This window comes from Nelusetta ayraudi, unplaced genomic scaffold (genome assembly GCF_046127955.1).
Source record: "Nelusetta ayraudi isolate G7.1 ecotype Tasmania unplaced genomic scaffold, CSIRO-AGI_Nayr_v1 ptg000026l, whole genome shotgun sequence".
NCBI classification, from domain to species: domain Eukaryota; kingdom Metazoa; phylum Chordata; class Actinopteri; order Tetraodontiformes; family Monacanthidae; genus Nelusetta; species Nelusetta ayraudi.
Genome location: NW_027466076.1, coordinates 1,440,936 through 1,457,500, shown reverse-complemented (window position 1 = coordinate 1,457,500; position 16,565 = coordinate 1,440,936). Strand labels below are relative to the sequence as shown.

Sequence of the window (16,565 nt, the reverse complement as noted above, 5' to 3'; positions counted from 1 at the left end):
GCAGGAGAGCTGAAGAGGCCCTTTGTTCGGCCCAACCTTCTCCTCCTCTTCCTCCTCCTCTTCTTCCTCTTCCTCACCCTTCCTTCACCTCTTCCTCACCCGCCTCCTCTTACTCTCCTCCCCTTCCTCCTTGCCCTCCTCCTCTTCTTCCTCTTCCTCACCCTCCTCCTCCTTTTGCTCCTCCTCCTCCTCCCCTTCCTCCTCCTCACCCTCCTCCTCCTTTTGCTCATCCTCCTCCTTCCCTTCCTCCTCCTCTTCCTCACCCTCCTCCACCTCTTCCTCCTCGCCCTCCTCCTCTTACTCTCCTCCCCTTCCTCCTTGCCTTCTCCTTCCTCCTCCTCCTCCTCCTCCTCCTTGAGACAATCACAGACGCACACCTTCCACGAGCCATTGTCCCATTTGTCTCGCCCGCTCGGTGCCTTTTGTCAGAGGAAGCGGCGGCGGCGGCGGAGGAGTGAAGATCACGCAACGCTAACCGAACAATTCCGGCCTTCAGGGACGCGCCGATTGTTTTTTTTTCCTTTTTCTTTTTCCCTCCGCGCGCGGCACATTTTCACTTTCCACGTTTCTTTTTTTTTTTTTTGCATCGCATAAATATCAGTGGGCGGGAGGGCGGCACTGTGTTGAACTTTTCGGTTCTCTGAGTCACAGAAGAAAGGCTTCAGCCGGAGCTGCTTCCAACCGCAGAAGTTAGCGATAGCTAGTTAGCGAATGTAGAAGGGTTAAGTTGAGGCTGCTGGACTTGTTCTTGTGAGCTCTTGAAGAGATTCAACTACAGGAGTTCGCAATGGCCGGTTACCTCTTTACATTAACACGGCCCGGACGACTGAGAACCCTCACAGACAGCTAGCTAGCCAGTTAGCTACCTGGCTAACCTGAACATCTAAACTGGGTGGTGCAGGTGGCGGCGGGACTTACAAGACGTCCAACAGATTTGTTCCCGGCAAGCTACAAAAGAAGGTGGAGGCGTTAGCATTAGCATTAGCATTAGCCTTAGCGTCATGCACACCAGCGGCTGGCACTGTGACAAACAACAACTGACATGCAGCAAGGGGGGCGCTGCCAGGCTAGCCCAGACTAGCCTGAGCTCATGCAGGGAAGTGACCTCATCAAGTCCAGACTGGATTTTAGGTGACAGGGGGCGCCGTGCGAGCAAGACGCTAACAAAGTGCAAGCTTTTGGCTTCAAGATGGGATTATTCATTATGTCTGTGTACGTATTATTTATACGTTTGTTTTGCCAACAAACAAAAACAGCAGACTTCCTGTTTGCCTGTTGGTTGTCCCCCCGCCCACTGCTAGTGAGGTTAGCTGGAGTCCTCCCCAGTTTAAAACCTCCTCAAGTTTAGTACGACTTTGTACTGCGTTTGTCCTCTTTGAGCGTTTACGTCAGTCTGCTAATTAGCTACAAACTAATTAGCTGACAGAGTGCTAATTTGTGTGCAGTTGAATGAATAGCATCTTGTCAAGGTGCACAAAACACCATAGAACCTAGTCTGGGGGCGGAGTCTCGCTAGCGTGTAGCCATGTAGCCGGAGCTAGCATGCAAGCAACACACACACACACACACACACACACACACACACACACACACACACTCGCTGAGCTGCCCGGCTACATACGTGTTGTCGCATAGTGGCGCCATCCAGGCGGGAGGCGAGAAGCTAGGCAGCGCTAGCGGCACTTTGGGGAGAGGAACGCCGGCGAGATTGTTAGTTAGCGACCTGCCGGGTCGCCGCGAGACAAAGACCGTCGGCAGAGTGAGAGGGAGACAAAAGGGAGAGAAAAGAAGGTGACTTTTAACAATTAGCATTCTGCTAGCACAACAACAGCGGCGGCGGCGGTGCGGCGGCGGCAGTGGCAGTGGCGGCGGCGAGGCACAATGGGAGCCACTTCTTCTTCTGCAGTAATTGATCAACCGAATAAGAAAAAAGAAAAGCCGGATAAAAACGCCGGCAGAAGTCGCGGCTTCCTCGACAGACGCCACTTCCTTTCAGTTTGGGGCTTTTTGTGGTGCCGTCATTGTCCCTGAGTGCAGCCTGGCCTTGCCGCCGGCGCTCAGATCCACTTGCCTTTGTTCACCCCCCACAGCGCCGTCCCATCCTGAGCACCGCTCTCCCCACCTCCCACTCCACTACCCCCCCCCCATACCTCCCCACCTCCGTCCCCCTCCGCCACGCTCGCCACATTGTTTGCGCGACATTCAGGCGGCGGGAACGCAGTAAACACGAGGCGATCAAAAAAAAAAAGTGAGAAAAAAAAAAAAAAGACTTGTGCGTTCTTAGCGCCGATGGGTAAAGTGAGTCGCATTGATCCCAGAATGCTCGGCTGTGCCGGTGGGTGGAGTGGGGGGGCGGGGGGGCTCCTGCCACCTACAGGAGGCCCCGGGTATCAGCCGCTAACGTGTTCTCGCTAGCTGCTGACGGTCGGAGGGTGAGTGGAGGCTAATGTTGGCTAGTAGAGGCTAAAGTTGGCTAGTGGAGGCTAATGTTGGCTAATAGAGGCTAATGTTGGCTAATATTTATATATATATATGTATATATATATATATATATATATATATATATATATATATATATATATATATATATATATATACATATACTGTATCTATACATATATATATGTGATATTAATCTGACTTTCCGATCAGAAAACCGGCTTTTTGTGGCAGCTCTCTGTCCCCCTGGTGGGCGGGGTTGAGTGGGTGGGGCCTTCCTTACCTGACGGCGAGCCAGGTCTCGGCCTGGAAGCCGCGGTGGATGGACTGGGCGATGGACGACTCCATCAGGTCGATGTAGCGGACCACCAAGGGGACGAAGAGCTGCTGCAGGTGCTGGTGGAAGGCCCCGTTGCACAGGTGCGCTGTTGGGGAGGGGGGACGTCAGCGCGGGCACACAACGCCGACACACACACACACACACACACACACACACACACACACACACACACACGCACACGCACGCACGCACGCACGCAACGGCTACAGTCCGAAATCCTTCCCGACATCATCTTCATTGCTAGCTAGCTAGCCATATGCTACGTGCTACGTGCTACATGGTCCTGAAGCAGTAGGATGTCTTTCCGTCCGCCACAATGTCAAAGGCGTCGTTCACGATTGTTTCGATGCAGCAGCATCCCCCCACTCCCCCCACCACCGCCCACCCCACCCCCACTGGCCTGGAGTGGAACTGCACCACTCGTGAACTGTCGGCTGGACGAAGGCGGCAACTGCCACTGAGTCGGCTGTAAACGGAGGGCGGAGGAGGAGGAGGTGCTGCAGGTCCTGCAACTCGACACCACACCTCCCCTCCGTCTCCCTGGACGGCAGCGAGGTGCGACTCGCCTCTCGGGGCGTCATTAGCTCCAATTCCCCCCCGCCCACCAGGAACACTTGCCTTTTTCCGGCCTCCGGAGAGGCAGCGGCCTCCCTCGCCCAAGTGAGCAAGACGGAGGGGGCGAGCGAGTTTGGAGAGGCTCCTCCCCCCTCTGAAGCAGGCGGGGCTGGATGGGGGACTATTGGGGAGGGGGGGAGGGTGTGTGTGTGTGTGTGTGTGTGGGGGGGGGTGTTAAATCTCAAAATAACTAGACTGGAATCATTCCGGCTTCTCTTTCCGACAAACGGCATCACCCGGAGTGAAGCTGAAGTGGCCACGCCCCTTCGCTCCAACCAACCCACAATGGAGAGTTGTTGGTCGTCGCGGGCGCAAAGACAATCTTTCAATTGGTTGTGAGAAGTTATGGAAAGGTTATTCAGCACAGACCATAATGCACCATTAGCTTCTTTTTTTCCCCTCAGAATTTCATCCTGACTCAGATTTAATTCTGTATAAAATGCCAAAAGAAGAAGTCAAAGCTATTTTCTAAATTAGTCTCAACAAGGGGGAGGAAGGAAGAGGATGAGGGGGTGGGGGGGGTGGGCGTGGCCTCTGGGCCGCTGCCCGTCTGTTACTGTATCTCCGAGGGTCTGTGGTTAAAATAATACGCCTCGCTACTCGCCCCAATCCTGGCCGCCGCCCAGATGGAGGAGAGGGGGGGGACAGAAAGAGCCAATCCGACCAATCAGATGGCACCGGCAAGACCTGGAAGCTCATGCAGCCGTTGGAGGGAAACGTTAGCGAACAGCTCCCCCTGGTGGCCACGTGAGCTCCACTGTCTTCCTTCTGCGTCACCTGGCGACAGGCGATCACCCCCCCCTCCCCCCGCTCCCCCACGCCCAATTACCACTTTCCCCTCCAGCTTCCTTGGTGCTAATTAGTTGGTTAGCATCTGGAGTGAATCCCACTTCCTGTTTTCCTGCTTCCTGCTTCCTGCCGTGGCGCTCAAACTTTTTTCTGTCCAAAAAGTTTAGCTAGCTAGCTAGCGGCGCATGCTACAGCTGCTAACCGTTTCCTGTCACTGTATTTCAGTTCTGCAGTCCGACGCGTTAAAAGCAACAGCAGCCAGGGGGCGCTGGACTCACGGTCGGTCCGCAGGAAGTTGTTGAGCAGCTGGAAGAGCGGGAAGCTGTCCCAGGAGTCCAGCGCCTGCACGGCGAGGGCCGAGTCCACCTCGTCCCGGTACAGGGACAGGAAGTGGGCGGCGTGCTCGGCCATCAGCTCGGGCCACCAGGAGAAGGCCTGGAGAGAGGGTGGGGGGGAAGAAGGAGAAGGAGAAGGAGAAGAAGAGGAAGAAGAAGGAGAAGAAGAAGGAGAAGAGGAAGAAGAAGAAGGAGAAGGAGGAGGAGGAGAAGGAGGAGAAGAAGAAGAAGGAGGAGAAGAAGGCGATTTTCACAATGACTTTTATTTGAATAAATACAGATGTACCTCAAATCTAATAAATAAAAACAGGTGAACAAATAAATCTATCAATAAAAAGACGAATCAGCATGGCAGTCACACAAGAAAATGTAGAAGAAGAAGGAGAGGAGCAGCGGTGCTATAAAGGAACCACACTGAGTTTTCCTCTCCAAATGGCTGCGAAGAAAAAGCAGGAGAAGCTTCCTGACTGGACACAACAACACAACAACAACACAACAACACACCAACAACACAACAACAACAACAACAACAACACACCAGCAGCACAACAACAACAACAACACAACAGCACAACAACAACACAACAACACACCAGCAACACAACAACAACACAACAATACAACAACACTACAGACTCACCTCTCTTCCCTTCCAGCAGCAAACAGGAAAGAAACAGTGAACAGAGTCAGGCGAGATTCAGCCAATCATGTGATCAATGACTCCTGATTGATTGTACCCCCCCCCCCCCCCCCCCCGGCTAATCTTGCTGGCTGACAGGAAGTTGCTGTTTGCAAGGCGGAAAAACAACACAAACAACGTCGCCGCCAGACGGAGTAAACAACTACGATTGGTCGGCCGCCGCCGCCGCCGCCACCGCCGCCGCCACCGCCGCCACCGCCGCCACCGCCGCCACCGCTAACTATTATTAGCGCTTCGCTGACACCTGCAGCGGCTGATCAGCCTCAGTGCGGCGGCGGCGAGCGCTCGCCGCTGTGGGTGTTGTTTGCATCCAGCGACAGATGTCGCCGCTAACCGCCGCCGCCTGCCACTTGACACGTCACCTGCCACTTTAGCGCTGGCGGTGGGCGGCGACTGGCGCTCGGAAAGTGGCCAAGAAGAAGAAACAGAAGGTTGTTTCTAGTCTTTTTTTCATACATACATTTTTTTCAGTGGCCTTTTTTTTAATTCATTCATTCATCCATTCATCTTCTATACCCGCTTCTTCCTATCAGGGTCAGGGGGGTCTGCTGGAGCCTCTCCCAGCTGTCATAGGGTGAAGGCAGGGTGACACCCTGGACAAGTCGCCAGTTCATCACAGGGCCACATCGAAACAAACAACCATTCACACTCACATGCACACCTACGGACAATTTAGAGTGTTCAATTAACCTCACATGCATGTTTCTGGACTGTGGGAGGAAGCCGGAGAACCCGGAGAGAACCCAGGCAGACACAGGGAGAACCCGGAGAGAACCCAGGCAGACACAGAGAGAGAGGGTGGCTAACATTGATTTTACCCTATGTAGCATCCTTAGCCTCCCAAACTGTATTCTTGACCGGTACCTTGAGTACTGATCCTAACTGTGACTCGGACCCCAATCCTAAACCGAACCGCCACCCGAGTCCTGATCCTGAACCTAAGTGTTGATTGGTTGATTTTTATTTGGTTCACGCTTGCAGTGAAGCCTGGGCGACTCCGCCCCTCCGTCTCTCCCGACGAGACTTTGTTAGAATCTTTGATGCCATCACCGCCATTTCCAGCAATTTCGATGACGTGGCAAACTGTCACTGGCTTAGCGGTGTCCGGAAGGCAACGAGATCTGTGAGGGGGTTCGGCGTCGCATACGGCAACTCTATTAGGACAAACTACGAATGAACAAACGATAGATAGATAGAAAATGCTACATCTATCTAAGCTCACATTAAGTTTTCAATTCAACCTATCTATCTATCTGTCTGTCCGGCCGCAATGTAGTTTGTCCTAACGGTGTTGCCGTAGGATCCTGGACAGATTCTGTAGGCCGGACAGATTTTGCACCCTGCTCGCTCACCTCGGCGTGATGCTCGTCGTTCTGCTGCAGCACCTCGATGACCAGCTCGCCCAGCCGCGCCGCCTCCTCCAGCCGCCGCTCGGGCGAGGGCGGGGGGGCCGAGTCCCCGCGCCCTTTGACCCGAGCGAACTCCAGCAGCTGGCCGTAGTTGATGTGCGCCGCCTCCTCCAGGTACGTCCGCAGCAGCTTCCTCATGTCCTCCTGGGGGACCGGCGTGGTGATGTCCTTCATCAGCACCTGGTGGAGATGGGGGTGGGGGGGGTGGGGGTTGTTGAGAGGTGGGGGTGGGGGGGGGGCAATCATCAGAACGCTGGTGTTCGCAGCGGCCACGAAATCTGACGGAGAAACGTCGACTCTGATGTTTGATGATTATTGAGTTTTCCTCCTGGTTAAGCTCCTCATTAACCAGCGTGTGTGTGTGTGTGTGTGTGTGTGTGTGTGTGTGTGTGGTCGCACCCGCTCCTGCAGGGACAGCGTTGCCTTCAGGGCCCCATCTGGCCGTCCGAAGGGGAAGCAGTACCTGCGGAGGAGAGGAAAACACTTTTGTCTGTGGAGACAAAAACAGCAGAAGAAGAAGAAGAAGAAGAAGAGGAGGAAGAGGAGGAGAAGAAGAAGAAGAAGAAGAAAAGGCGGAGGTGGGCGGCGACAGATGGCGCTTCCTTTTCACATGGTCACGCCCGGTCGGGAGGGTGCATGGGGGGTGGGGAGGGGGGCTCTCACCTGCGGCCCTTGGTACCGAGGTGCCGGCCGGCAGATGTCTGCTCTCACGGTGAAGCGGCCGCTCGGCTTTGTGCTCGTCTTTTTTAGAACCAGGCGTGCAATGTTCTAGACCAGGCGTGGGCAAACTACGGCTCAGGGGCCATACGCGGCCCGTTAAGCTTTTCAATCCGGCCCGCCAAACTTGAAGAGATTATATTATTCGTAAGTAAGTCATAAGTCAGTCAGCTGTATTTCATCCAGTTTGTCAGTGTTTTAAAGAGTCATTTCAATAAAGGGCGAAATACAGGTGGGACTTCAAAGACATTCTTTGTTGTAATATATGTATATATGTCTGTATATATATATATATATATATATATATACATGTATATATATATATATATATATATATATATATATATATATATATATATATATATATGTACATATATATAATATATGTACATATATATATATTATATTATATACATTACATATATATAATATATATATGTATATTATATATATACATATATATAATATATATATAATATATATACATATATATAATATATATACATATATATAATATATATGTATATATATTATATATATATATGTATATAATATATATGTATATATATAATATACATGTATATATATACACAATATATATACATGTATATTATATATGTATATATATAATATATATATAATATATATGTATATATATATATTATATACATATATATAAAATATATATTATATATATGTATATATGTAAATAATATATACACACACACACACACACACACACACACACACACACACACACACACACATATACAGTATATATATATCTCAACTATTGCAATACAGTTGATGGAAGAGTGGTGCGTGGGATCTTGCAGTGATGGAGGCGATGATTTAGCAGTTTTTGCAGTTTATAAAACTGTCAATGGAAGTCGTGTCAATAAAAGCAAAGCAGCCCTGAGAAGCAGGACCGGGGAGACGCACACGTGAAGGATGGAAACCTGCAGCTCGCTGTGAAAACCAGTGTCAACTCAGTAGTTTGGCCAAAACATACTGATGACAAACTACTAGTATTTTAGTATTCATGCTACAGTAATATTAGCATTATTGGCATAGTAATACTTGTGTCAGTATTTTTGAATATTCAGTATTTTCTACGCTGTGTGGACGACTGCGTAACGCCTGCAAATAGAAAAATTACACACATAGAGCTAGTTGTTGTTTTTTTCAAAATAAATGTCAAAAGAAGCACGAGATCGGGATAAGAAATACCTAAATAAATTGCCTGCATGATTGACATCTAAATTTAAATAATACAAAAATTGAATTTTTTGTTTGTTTGTTTGTTTGTTGGCCACCTGAAGCAGAGATTGGCTGCCCTGCGGTTGAAGGTCCGAGACCCCCGGTGGTCCTCAGTGGCCACGAGCGCTGGACGTGATGAGTTAATGTGAGTTAATCTACCGCCCGGGGGTGTGTGTGTGTGTGGGGGGGGGGGGATGGGCAATGGGGGTCATGTGACCTCCAGTCAAACTGCCGCTCTCGCTGTTTGCGGCCCCCTCGCCATTGTTCTGCAGCATAGCCTCTTGTTTGAGGTGAGCGAGTAACAACACTGCCCCCCCCCCCCCCCTCCCCCTGGGAGCCAGATGGAGCCACCCACCCACCCACCAACCAGTGGAGGGTCTGCAGGCCCGCCAGGGGCCTCTGACACTTTAATGGCACAGGCCCATTCAGGACCAGTGGCGCTCAAGGTCCTGTGGGGGGGCGGCGGCCGCGCTGAATAGCAGCAAAAACACGTGAAGAAGAGAGAGAGAGGGGGGGGGGGTGTTGCAGTGGGGGTAATGGGGGAGTGTGGGAGGGATCGTTAGTCGCCAGCAGAGCACCTGTTGTGCGGCCGTTCGAAGATCCGGCTCTCCGATCGTGAAGTCAGATTAATATTACATGTAATAAAAATAATACGCATATTCAAATATTATTATAGATATTATACTACTATTATATACTACAACACAAACAGATACGTCAAGAAAAAAAATATCTGCACAACTCACACAATAATCTCCCTTCCCTAGAGCTAGCCTAGCTAACTTTAGCCTCAACTCGCCAACTTATCCTCTACTAGCCAACATTAGCCTCTACTAGCTAACATTAGCCTCTACTAGCTAACTTTGGCCTCTACTAGCCAAAATTAGACTCTACTAGCCAACATTAGCATCCACTAACAAAAACCTCTACTAGCAAACTTCAGAGTCTCCAAGCCAACATTAGCCTGCACTCGTCAACATTAGCCTGCACTAGCCAACATTAGCCTGCACTACCCAACATTAGCCTCTACTAAAGTAACGTAACAAAGCCCTCACTGAGTCACATGAGCCTCGACTCGGTAACAGCTCATAATCATAATCACCCGCTGTTCCCAACCAGCTCATGTTGTAGTTCGCCCACCCCCCGATTAAGGTTTTGCTAGCTAGCTCGCTAGCCCGCCGCTGGGTTCGTACCTGAAGTGAGTGATGTGGTTCCCCAGCAGCGCCAGCAGGCGGCTCGTGACGGCCTCGAAACTCTGCCTCTCCTCCAGCGTCACCGTGCCCATCCCGTCAGGCCTGCACACACACACACACACACACACACACACACACACACACACACACACACACACACACACACACACACACAGGACAGAGTAACATTACAACAGAAGAACAAGGTGTGACACAACCAATTAGCATGACAACGTGCTAGCTAACAACATTTTGTTTTGTTTTTTGTTTTTTTTCCAAATAAAAGACAGTTTTCCTCCTTGAATGCTGAATCGTCCAATGGCAGCAGAGAGGGGCGGAGTCTCGCGTCTCCGCACACACTGAGCCGAGCCGGACTAAACGACGGAGCGCTAAGGGGACGCTAACAGACGCGAACGCGCGTCGTTGTCGTCTCGCCTCCCAAAACTTCAAGCTGCTTTCAGTGAAAGTGTCCAGGATGACCTCAGAGTCAACCAATCAGGAGGAGGGGGGGGGGCCTTATTCACGCTAGCGGAGCCTTCATTCCCTCTTCCTCTTTGTCTGAGCAGCTCTGCGGCTAAAAAAAGGGGGGAAATGCAATCAGCGGCGGTGGTGAGCAGCCTTGACTCGTGGCGGCTGAAAGAGATGAGCGGCGGTGAGGAGGAGGCCCTGACCGTCGCCCCCTTCCTGCAGCTTGCAGGGAATTAAAGAGAAGGGGGGTGTGGGGGTGTGTGGGGGTGGGGGGGGGGAGAACCTGGAGCGAGCGCAGTGACTTCCTGTCAACCACACAGGCAACAACTAGACTGACGCACAACAAAGAGTTAGAAGAATGAATGAATGAATCTGTTGAGAATCAGCTGATAGAAGCTGACCAATCAGAAGGCATGAAATTAAAGAAAAAAACATTAGGATGTGCTTAGTCATACTTCTGACAATAATAAAGAGTTATAATGATGATGATGATGATGATGATTAGAAACAATAATAACAATAACTTTAAAATTCTGATTAAAAAAAAAAAAAAAAAAAGCAAAACAAAAAACAAAGAGGAAGAAAAACTGCACTAGTAATTTTTTGCTTGCAGGAAAAAAATGAAAGCAATGAAAGAATTATTATTAGCATCATTGTCACTGCGAAGGTGCTGGAAAAAGTGCATTCCATTCACCCTTCATCATCATCATCATCATCATTATTATTATTATTATGAGGAGGAGGGCGACACCTTGCGTTAGGAAGTTGATGAAGTGACATCACAGTTTGTGTGTGTAGGGGGAGCGAGGGGCTGGGGGGGGCTTTGGAGTTGGGGGGCGGGGGGTGGGGGCAGTGACAGCTTGTTGGGGGTTCAGACACACGTTGTCACCGCTAAACGAAGCAAGCGGCGACAACGTGTGTGGGGGTTGGGGAGGGGCGGTGGGGGGGGTAACCAACGAGGAGCTGGTGCCGCCGCCGCCGCTCTGATGTCAGCTGACAGGAGGTGGAGGGGGGGGGGGGGGGGGGGGCAAGGTGGTAAAAGCCGCTGTCAGCTCCTGTCGGCTTGCGGCGGCGGCTGACGGCTGACAGGTGACAGGTGAGGAGGTGGGAGGCGGCCTGGCGACGCTCCTTTAACCCTCGGCTCAAACGCAGCCGTCGCACCGCCGCTAAACACCCAGACATCACACACGCAACGCTTCACCGCCGCCGCGGACCCACGCACCTGCGACTAGCAAACACGCGCCGCTGCGCGACCCCCCCCCCCCCCGGAGGAAAAGGTCGGCGTAACATCGCCACAGCCGCGGCAACCAATCAGCAGCAGCCTCAGCGGCTACACCACTTTTTTTTTAACCATGTGTTTTTTTTTTAAATACATTTCCCTTGAAAGTCCCACCCCCCTACCAACCCACTTCGCAACCCCGCCCCCCTCCCCAGCCAGGAGCCCCGGACTATTCAAGTTAGCGGCTGACTGACAAAAAGCCAGTTAAGGCTTCTTGATTAGCTGCAGAGGCTAATCGGCACTCAGGCTAACGAGCTAAATGAAGCTGTGTGGAGAGGAAGCACAGTGCCTTGGAGTCAAGTGTGTGTGTGTGTGTGTGTGTGTGTGTGTGTGTGTGTGTGTGTGTGTGTGTGAGAGAGAGAGAGAGAAAAGACTTTGCCTCTGGCTAACTATTACTCTACCAGCCAACATTAGCCTCCGCTAACTAACTTTAGGTTCTTCCGAGTAAAATTAGCCTCCTACTGAGTAGCGTTAGCCTCCACAGAGTAGCATCGGCCTCAATTCAGTGACGCTAGCCTCGACTCGCGGATAGCTCATAAACATAAATCCTCTGCCATTCCCAGCTAGCTCGTGTTGGCTAACTATTAGCGGTGACAGTTTTAAACTTTAGCATGAAGAGTCACCGGTGAAAGAACACCAGCACCGTCAGGAGCTTCAGTGGAACCTGGACCAAAAGAACCCTGGCGGGGATGTAGGGGGTTTGGGGGGGGGGGGGGCCTACCTGTTCCCGTGGATGTGCGAGGCACAGAAGGCGTAGCTGTAGTGCAGCAGCGTGGGGTCGACCAGCACGCTCTTCTCCGAGAACTCCATCAGCTCCCCTCAGGTAGCTCAGGTGGCGGTGGCAGCCGCGCACGCCGTAGCGGGCGCAGTACTCGTCCAGGACGAAGACCTGGCCGGGACTGAACCAGCCCTGCACGGCAACACACACAGACACTGAGATTGAAGTGCAAACCAATCAGGTGACTGTGATGCTAGGTCTCTAACTGTAATTGCGTTAAGACATAATATCATTGGTATTATTATAGTCTATAATCAGGGGTCCCCAAACTACGGCCCGCGGGCCACATCCGGCCTGCTGCGTGCGTCTCTGTCCGGCCTGCGTGAAGGCAGTCAGACAAGACAAAAGACGACAAAAGATGTTGCCGCTATTTCCAACCCCCCCTGTCAACGGAAAAATAAAATGAAGCTAAAATGTGTTTTGTTTTGTTTTTTAGCTTCTAGCTAGTTCTTCTTGCAAGTTAGCAAGTTGCCACTGAGTCAGGCAGTTAAGTTAAGTTAACAACTTTCTTTAATCGCCTGGTGTCAGTTTCCAGCTTTGTCCTTGCCGGTTGCTTTACGCCCCACCACAGCTAGCGCGTCAACCGCTAATTTTCTGCATCGCCAGGAAGAAAAAGAGGAGAAAAGGCGACAACAACAATAAGACGGAGGTGTGGAACGGCCGAGACGTCACGCGGCGTTCATTAGCTCGCTCGGCGCACGGCTAATCATTAAATTAGCCGCCGAACCCACCGCGCTAATTAGGATTTCTCACGGACGGAACATTAGCAAATTAGCACCTCCGTCGAGACACTGCGGCACGCACACACACACACACACACACACACACACACACACACACACACACACACACACACACACACACACACACACACACACACTTTGTTTGCTCTCAGACTTTTCTGGAACTGATGGGTTTTTTTTTTGTTGTTTCTTTTATTTTTTTTTTGCTTGCTGTCATCGCAGCAGCAGCTGGTCCAGATGCTTTTAGTCACATGATGGAGGCGGGGGACGGGGGACGGGGGGGGGGGGGTCTGCAGGAAGTAGAAAAGAAGAGCTTCGGGTTCTTCTCCCTGAACTGCGAGACCGTTCACAGTTGAGGGAGAACTTCTGGAAGCTTCCGGATCACCCAACCCCCCCCCCCCACCCCACCCCCCGCACCTTCCCCTCTTCTCTCCCTCCTCCCCCAGTTTGTTTGTTGCTTCCTGCCGGTTCTCCGTCCCTCTGTGCTTCTTCGAGCTGCGGCTATTAATATCGACAAGATGTTCCCGTGACAAACAGATGGCCGAGTCCGGGCTTGGCGCTGACCGCTCAATTAGCCGCTAACGAGCCCGCCGCCTCGTTAGCTCCGTCAGACGTGTTGGAGCCCCTCCTCCTCCCCTCCCAACGTGCCCCCTCAGAAACTGTCAGGAACTGTCGGAACCATCAGAGCCATCGGGAACTCTTGGGAATTATCTGGAACCATCAGAACCACCTGGACCCCATCAGAACTATTGGGAGCTCTCAGGAACAGGAAGCGTCGGGACCACGAGGAACCTTCTGGTACGAAGTATGCGCGGCGACAGGTGATGTCACCGCTTCCTCCCTGAACGGTCTCGGCCCACTGTGCTGTGACTTCCTGTGGAAAGATGCTCCGCCCCCGGGAACCAGCCTGATCCCATTAGGAACTGGCTGCTGCGAATAAAACTATGGAACCATCAGAACCATCGGGAATCACCAGAATAATGGGACCTGTCAGGAACCATCAGGGACCATCAGAACCATCAGAACCATCAGAAAACTTTAAAACAAGCAGAACCATCATGAACGGGCAGAGATCAATAGAACTATGGAACCATCAGAACCATCAGAACCATCAGAATCATAGGGAACCATCAGCAACTGTCGGGAATCACCAGAAGAATGGAACCATCAGAACCATGAGACTACTTCCTGGTGCTCTCCTCCACCTCCACCGACCTCTGACCTCTGACTTCCTGCCACTTCGATGATGTCACTTCGTGGTCCAGTGTCCTGGCGTCCCCCCCCCGGAGGCCTCTCAAACACACACACACCTCCCGGTGTGGCTGCATTGTGTGTGTGTGTGTGCGTTTGTGGTATCGATTGATTTGTTGCCGTTGCATTCGGAAGTGAAAGTGAAAAAACCTTGAACCTCTCGACAGCGGCGCCGGCGGTTCTGGGATCCTCGCTGCCGAGGGAGAAGGAAAATAATCATATAAAAAAAATAAAAAATAACTCCGCCCGTCCAAACCAGGAGAAGAATGTCTGAGCTGCGACTCTCAGCTCGGGGTCGGAGGTCACCGAGACGCTCAGCGAGCGTTTGGAGGCGACGGGGATAGAAAATAAAAAGTTTTGCCGTCGGTCCGGCCGGCCGGCGCCGTGCGACGGCGACAACAAAAAAAAAAAAAAAAGCACACAATGCACACATTTGACTGCATTGATCCGCTGGGAAATTGTTTCTGTGCGTCTGACCTGCGTCCCATTCACCGCTAACCCCGCTATACATGCTAGCTAGCGCTGCTGGAAGTCATTCCCGCCATTGTTGCCGCAGGGGAAGAAAAAAAAGAAACTCCCTCAGTGATGAATTGTGGGTAAATGATTGTAATCACAAGTTTCCACTGTGTGTGTGTGTGTGTGTGTGTGTGTGTGTGTGTGCGTGTGTGTGCATGTGTGTGCATGTGTGTGTGCGCGCACTTCCACGGCCACTGGCCTTGCCTCAAACCTCAAAGTCCTTAGCAAAGCTACCTTTGTTTTAGCCACTAGCCGCTAGCACGCGGCTCCCTCCCGAGATGATTGAGTGGTTTTTAACACATTTTATCAAATTAATTATAAATAAATCATTTCATTTCTGTTAGCATGTAGCGCGTCACAGCGCAACGAGTGACGTGAACCCTTCCAGCAGGCGGCGTGAAGAGCAAAAGCTCAGCCGCTGAAACAGCAGAGGAGCCGCCGTCACCGGCAGGAGCACTGACTGGAGCGAGAGCGCCACCTGCTGGCTCAATGTGAGGGCGGGGTGGAGAGTTGAGAACCAATGAGCTGAAGGTAGCGAAGCAGGACTTTTTAATTTTCTTCCATTCTGGTGTAATGCTCCTCTGTCGTGTGTGTGTGTGTGTGTGTGTGTGCGTGTGTGTGCGTGTGCGCCCCCACCAGGCAGGAGAAGGAGTCGTTCATGCGGTGCTGCAGCGTGCTCCTCTGCAGGACGGTGAAGAGGGTGGCGTGGTCGAAGCCGCTGGGGGCGGCGGCCACCAGGTCCTCCACGCCCTGCCGCAGTGACGGCTCCACACCTGCAGGGGGCAGCAGCGGCTCGTTAGCTCACCTTAGCACGTCGGCACGGGAAGTCCCCGAGCCGCGACGACGTAGCGTAAATAAAACATCATCCACCTGACCGTCAGATGTGTAACACACACACACAAACACACACACACACACACACACACACACACACACACACACTCGGTTTCCATTAACAGAGGAGGAGGAAGTGACGCAGAGTGACTTCCTGTCGGGATGGCAGCCAGCGCAATTGCTGCGGCGCTACCGAGGCTTTGGGGTCGGCGGCGGCTGAAAGGCCGAGCTTGCAATAAAGGAGCGGCGGCGGTGGGGGGGAAGCACGGGGGGAGGGGAGGGGGGTCTAAGGAGGGGGGTGAGCCAACACAGGGTTCACTTCCAGTCCTTTCAGGACGTCCTGCTAATGGCCTCCACAAATGAAAAGACTCACACTCCATTCTGGCGAGGACGAGGCGAGGGGGGTGGGGGGGGGGGTTGTGATGGGAACTTCCTGCAAGGCACACATGCCGCCGCCCCCCCCCCCCCCCCCACAAACAAACAAAAAGAACCAGGTCCAGGCCGAGAAAAGGCCCGGCCCCTCCCCGCGGGCTAGCGTTAGCGACGCATTAGCATCGCTCTATCAACGCCGCCGCCACGCTGCCATTTTTGTTTTTGTGTGCCGCCGCCGCCGCCATCGGTGCCGTGAGGGCTCTTAGCCCCCCCCCCACCACCACCACCCCCACCCACCCTTTGTGTGTTTGTGAAAAAAAAAGAGATCAGGGAAAGAAAAGAAAAGAAAAGAAAAGAAAAGACGGCAAAAGTGAAATCCGCACAATCAACGTCCCAATCAAGTGGCGAGCGTCCCGCCCCTGCGGCCCCGCGGCGCCGCCCGCCCCGCTTCCCCCGCCCATGTAGGTCAACTTTACCTTTGGTCACCTCCTCGCCTCCCTAATGCAATTTGGAAAGAAAAAAAAAAG

The 16,565-nt window shown here is 52.0% G+C and overlaps 1 protein-coding gene across 1 annotated transcript in view; it reads right to left on the bottom strand.

Annotated features, from left to right (window-relative positions):
- cadps2 (Ca++-dependent secretion activator 2) overlaps positions 1-16,565 on the bottom strand; it is a 51,893-nt gene that overhangs the window by 18,173 nt on the left and 17,155 nt on the right. Inside the window, 9 exon segments of the mRNA XM_076028804.1 lie at positions 1,622-1,723; positions 2,723-2,864; positions 4,462-4,618; positions 6,571-6,807; positions 7,027-7,090; positions 9,798-9,899; positions 12,266-12,363; positions 12,365-12,454; positions 15,469-15,605. Of these exon segments, the coding sequence (XP_075884919.1) occupies positions 1,622-1,723; positions 2,723-2,864; positions 4,462-4,618; positions 6,571-6,807; positions 7,027-7,090; positions 9,798-9,899; positions 12,266-12,363; positions 12,365-12,454; positions 15,469-15,605 (1,129 nt within the window).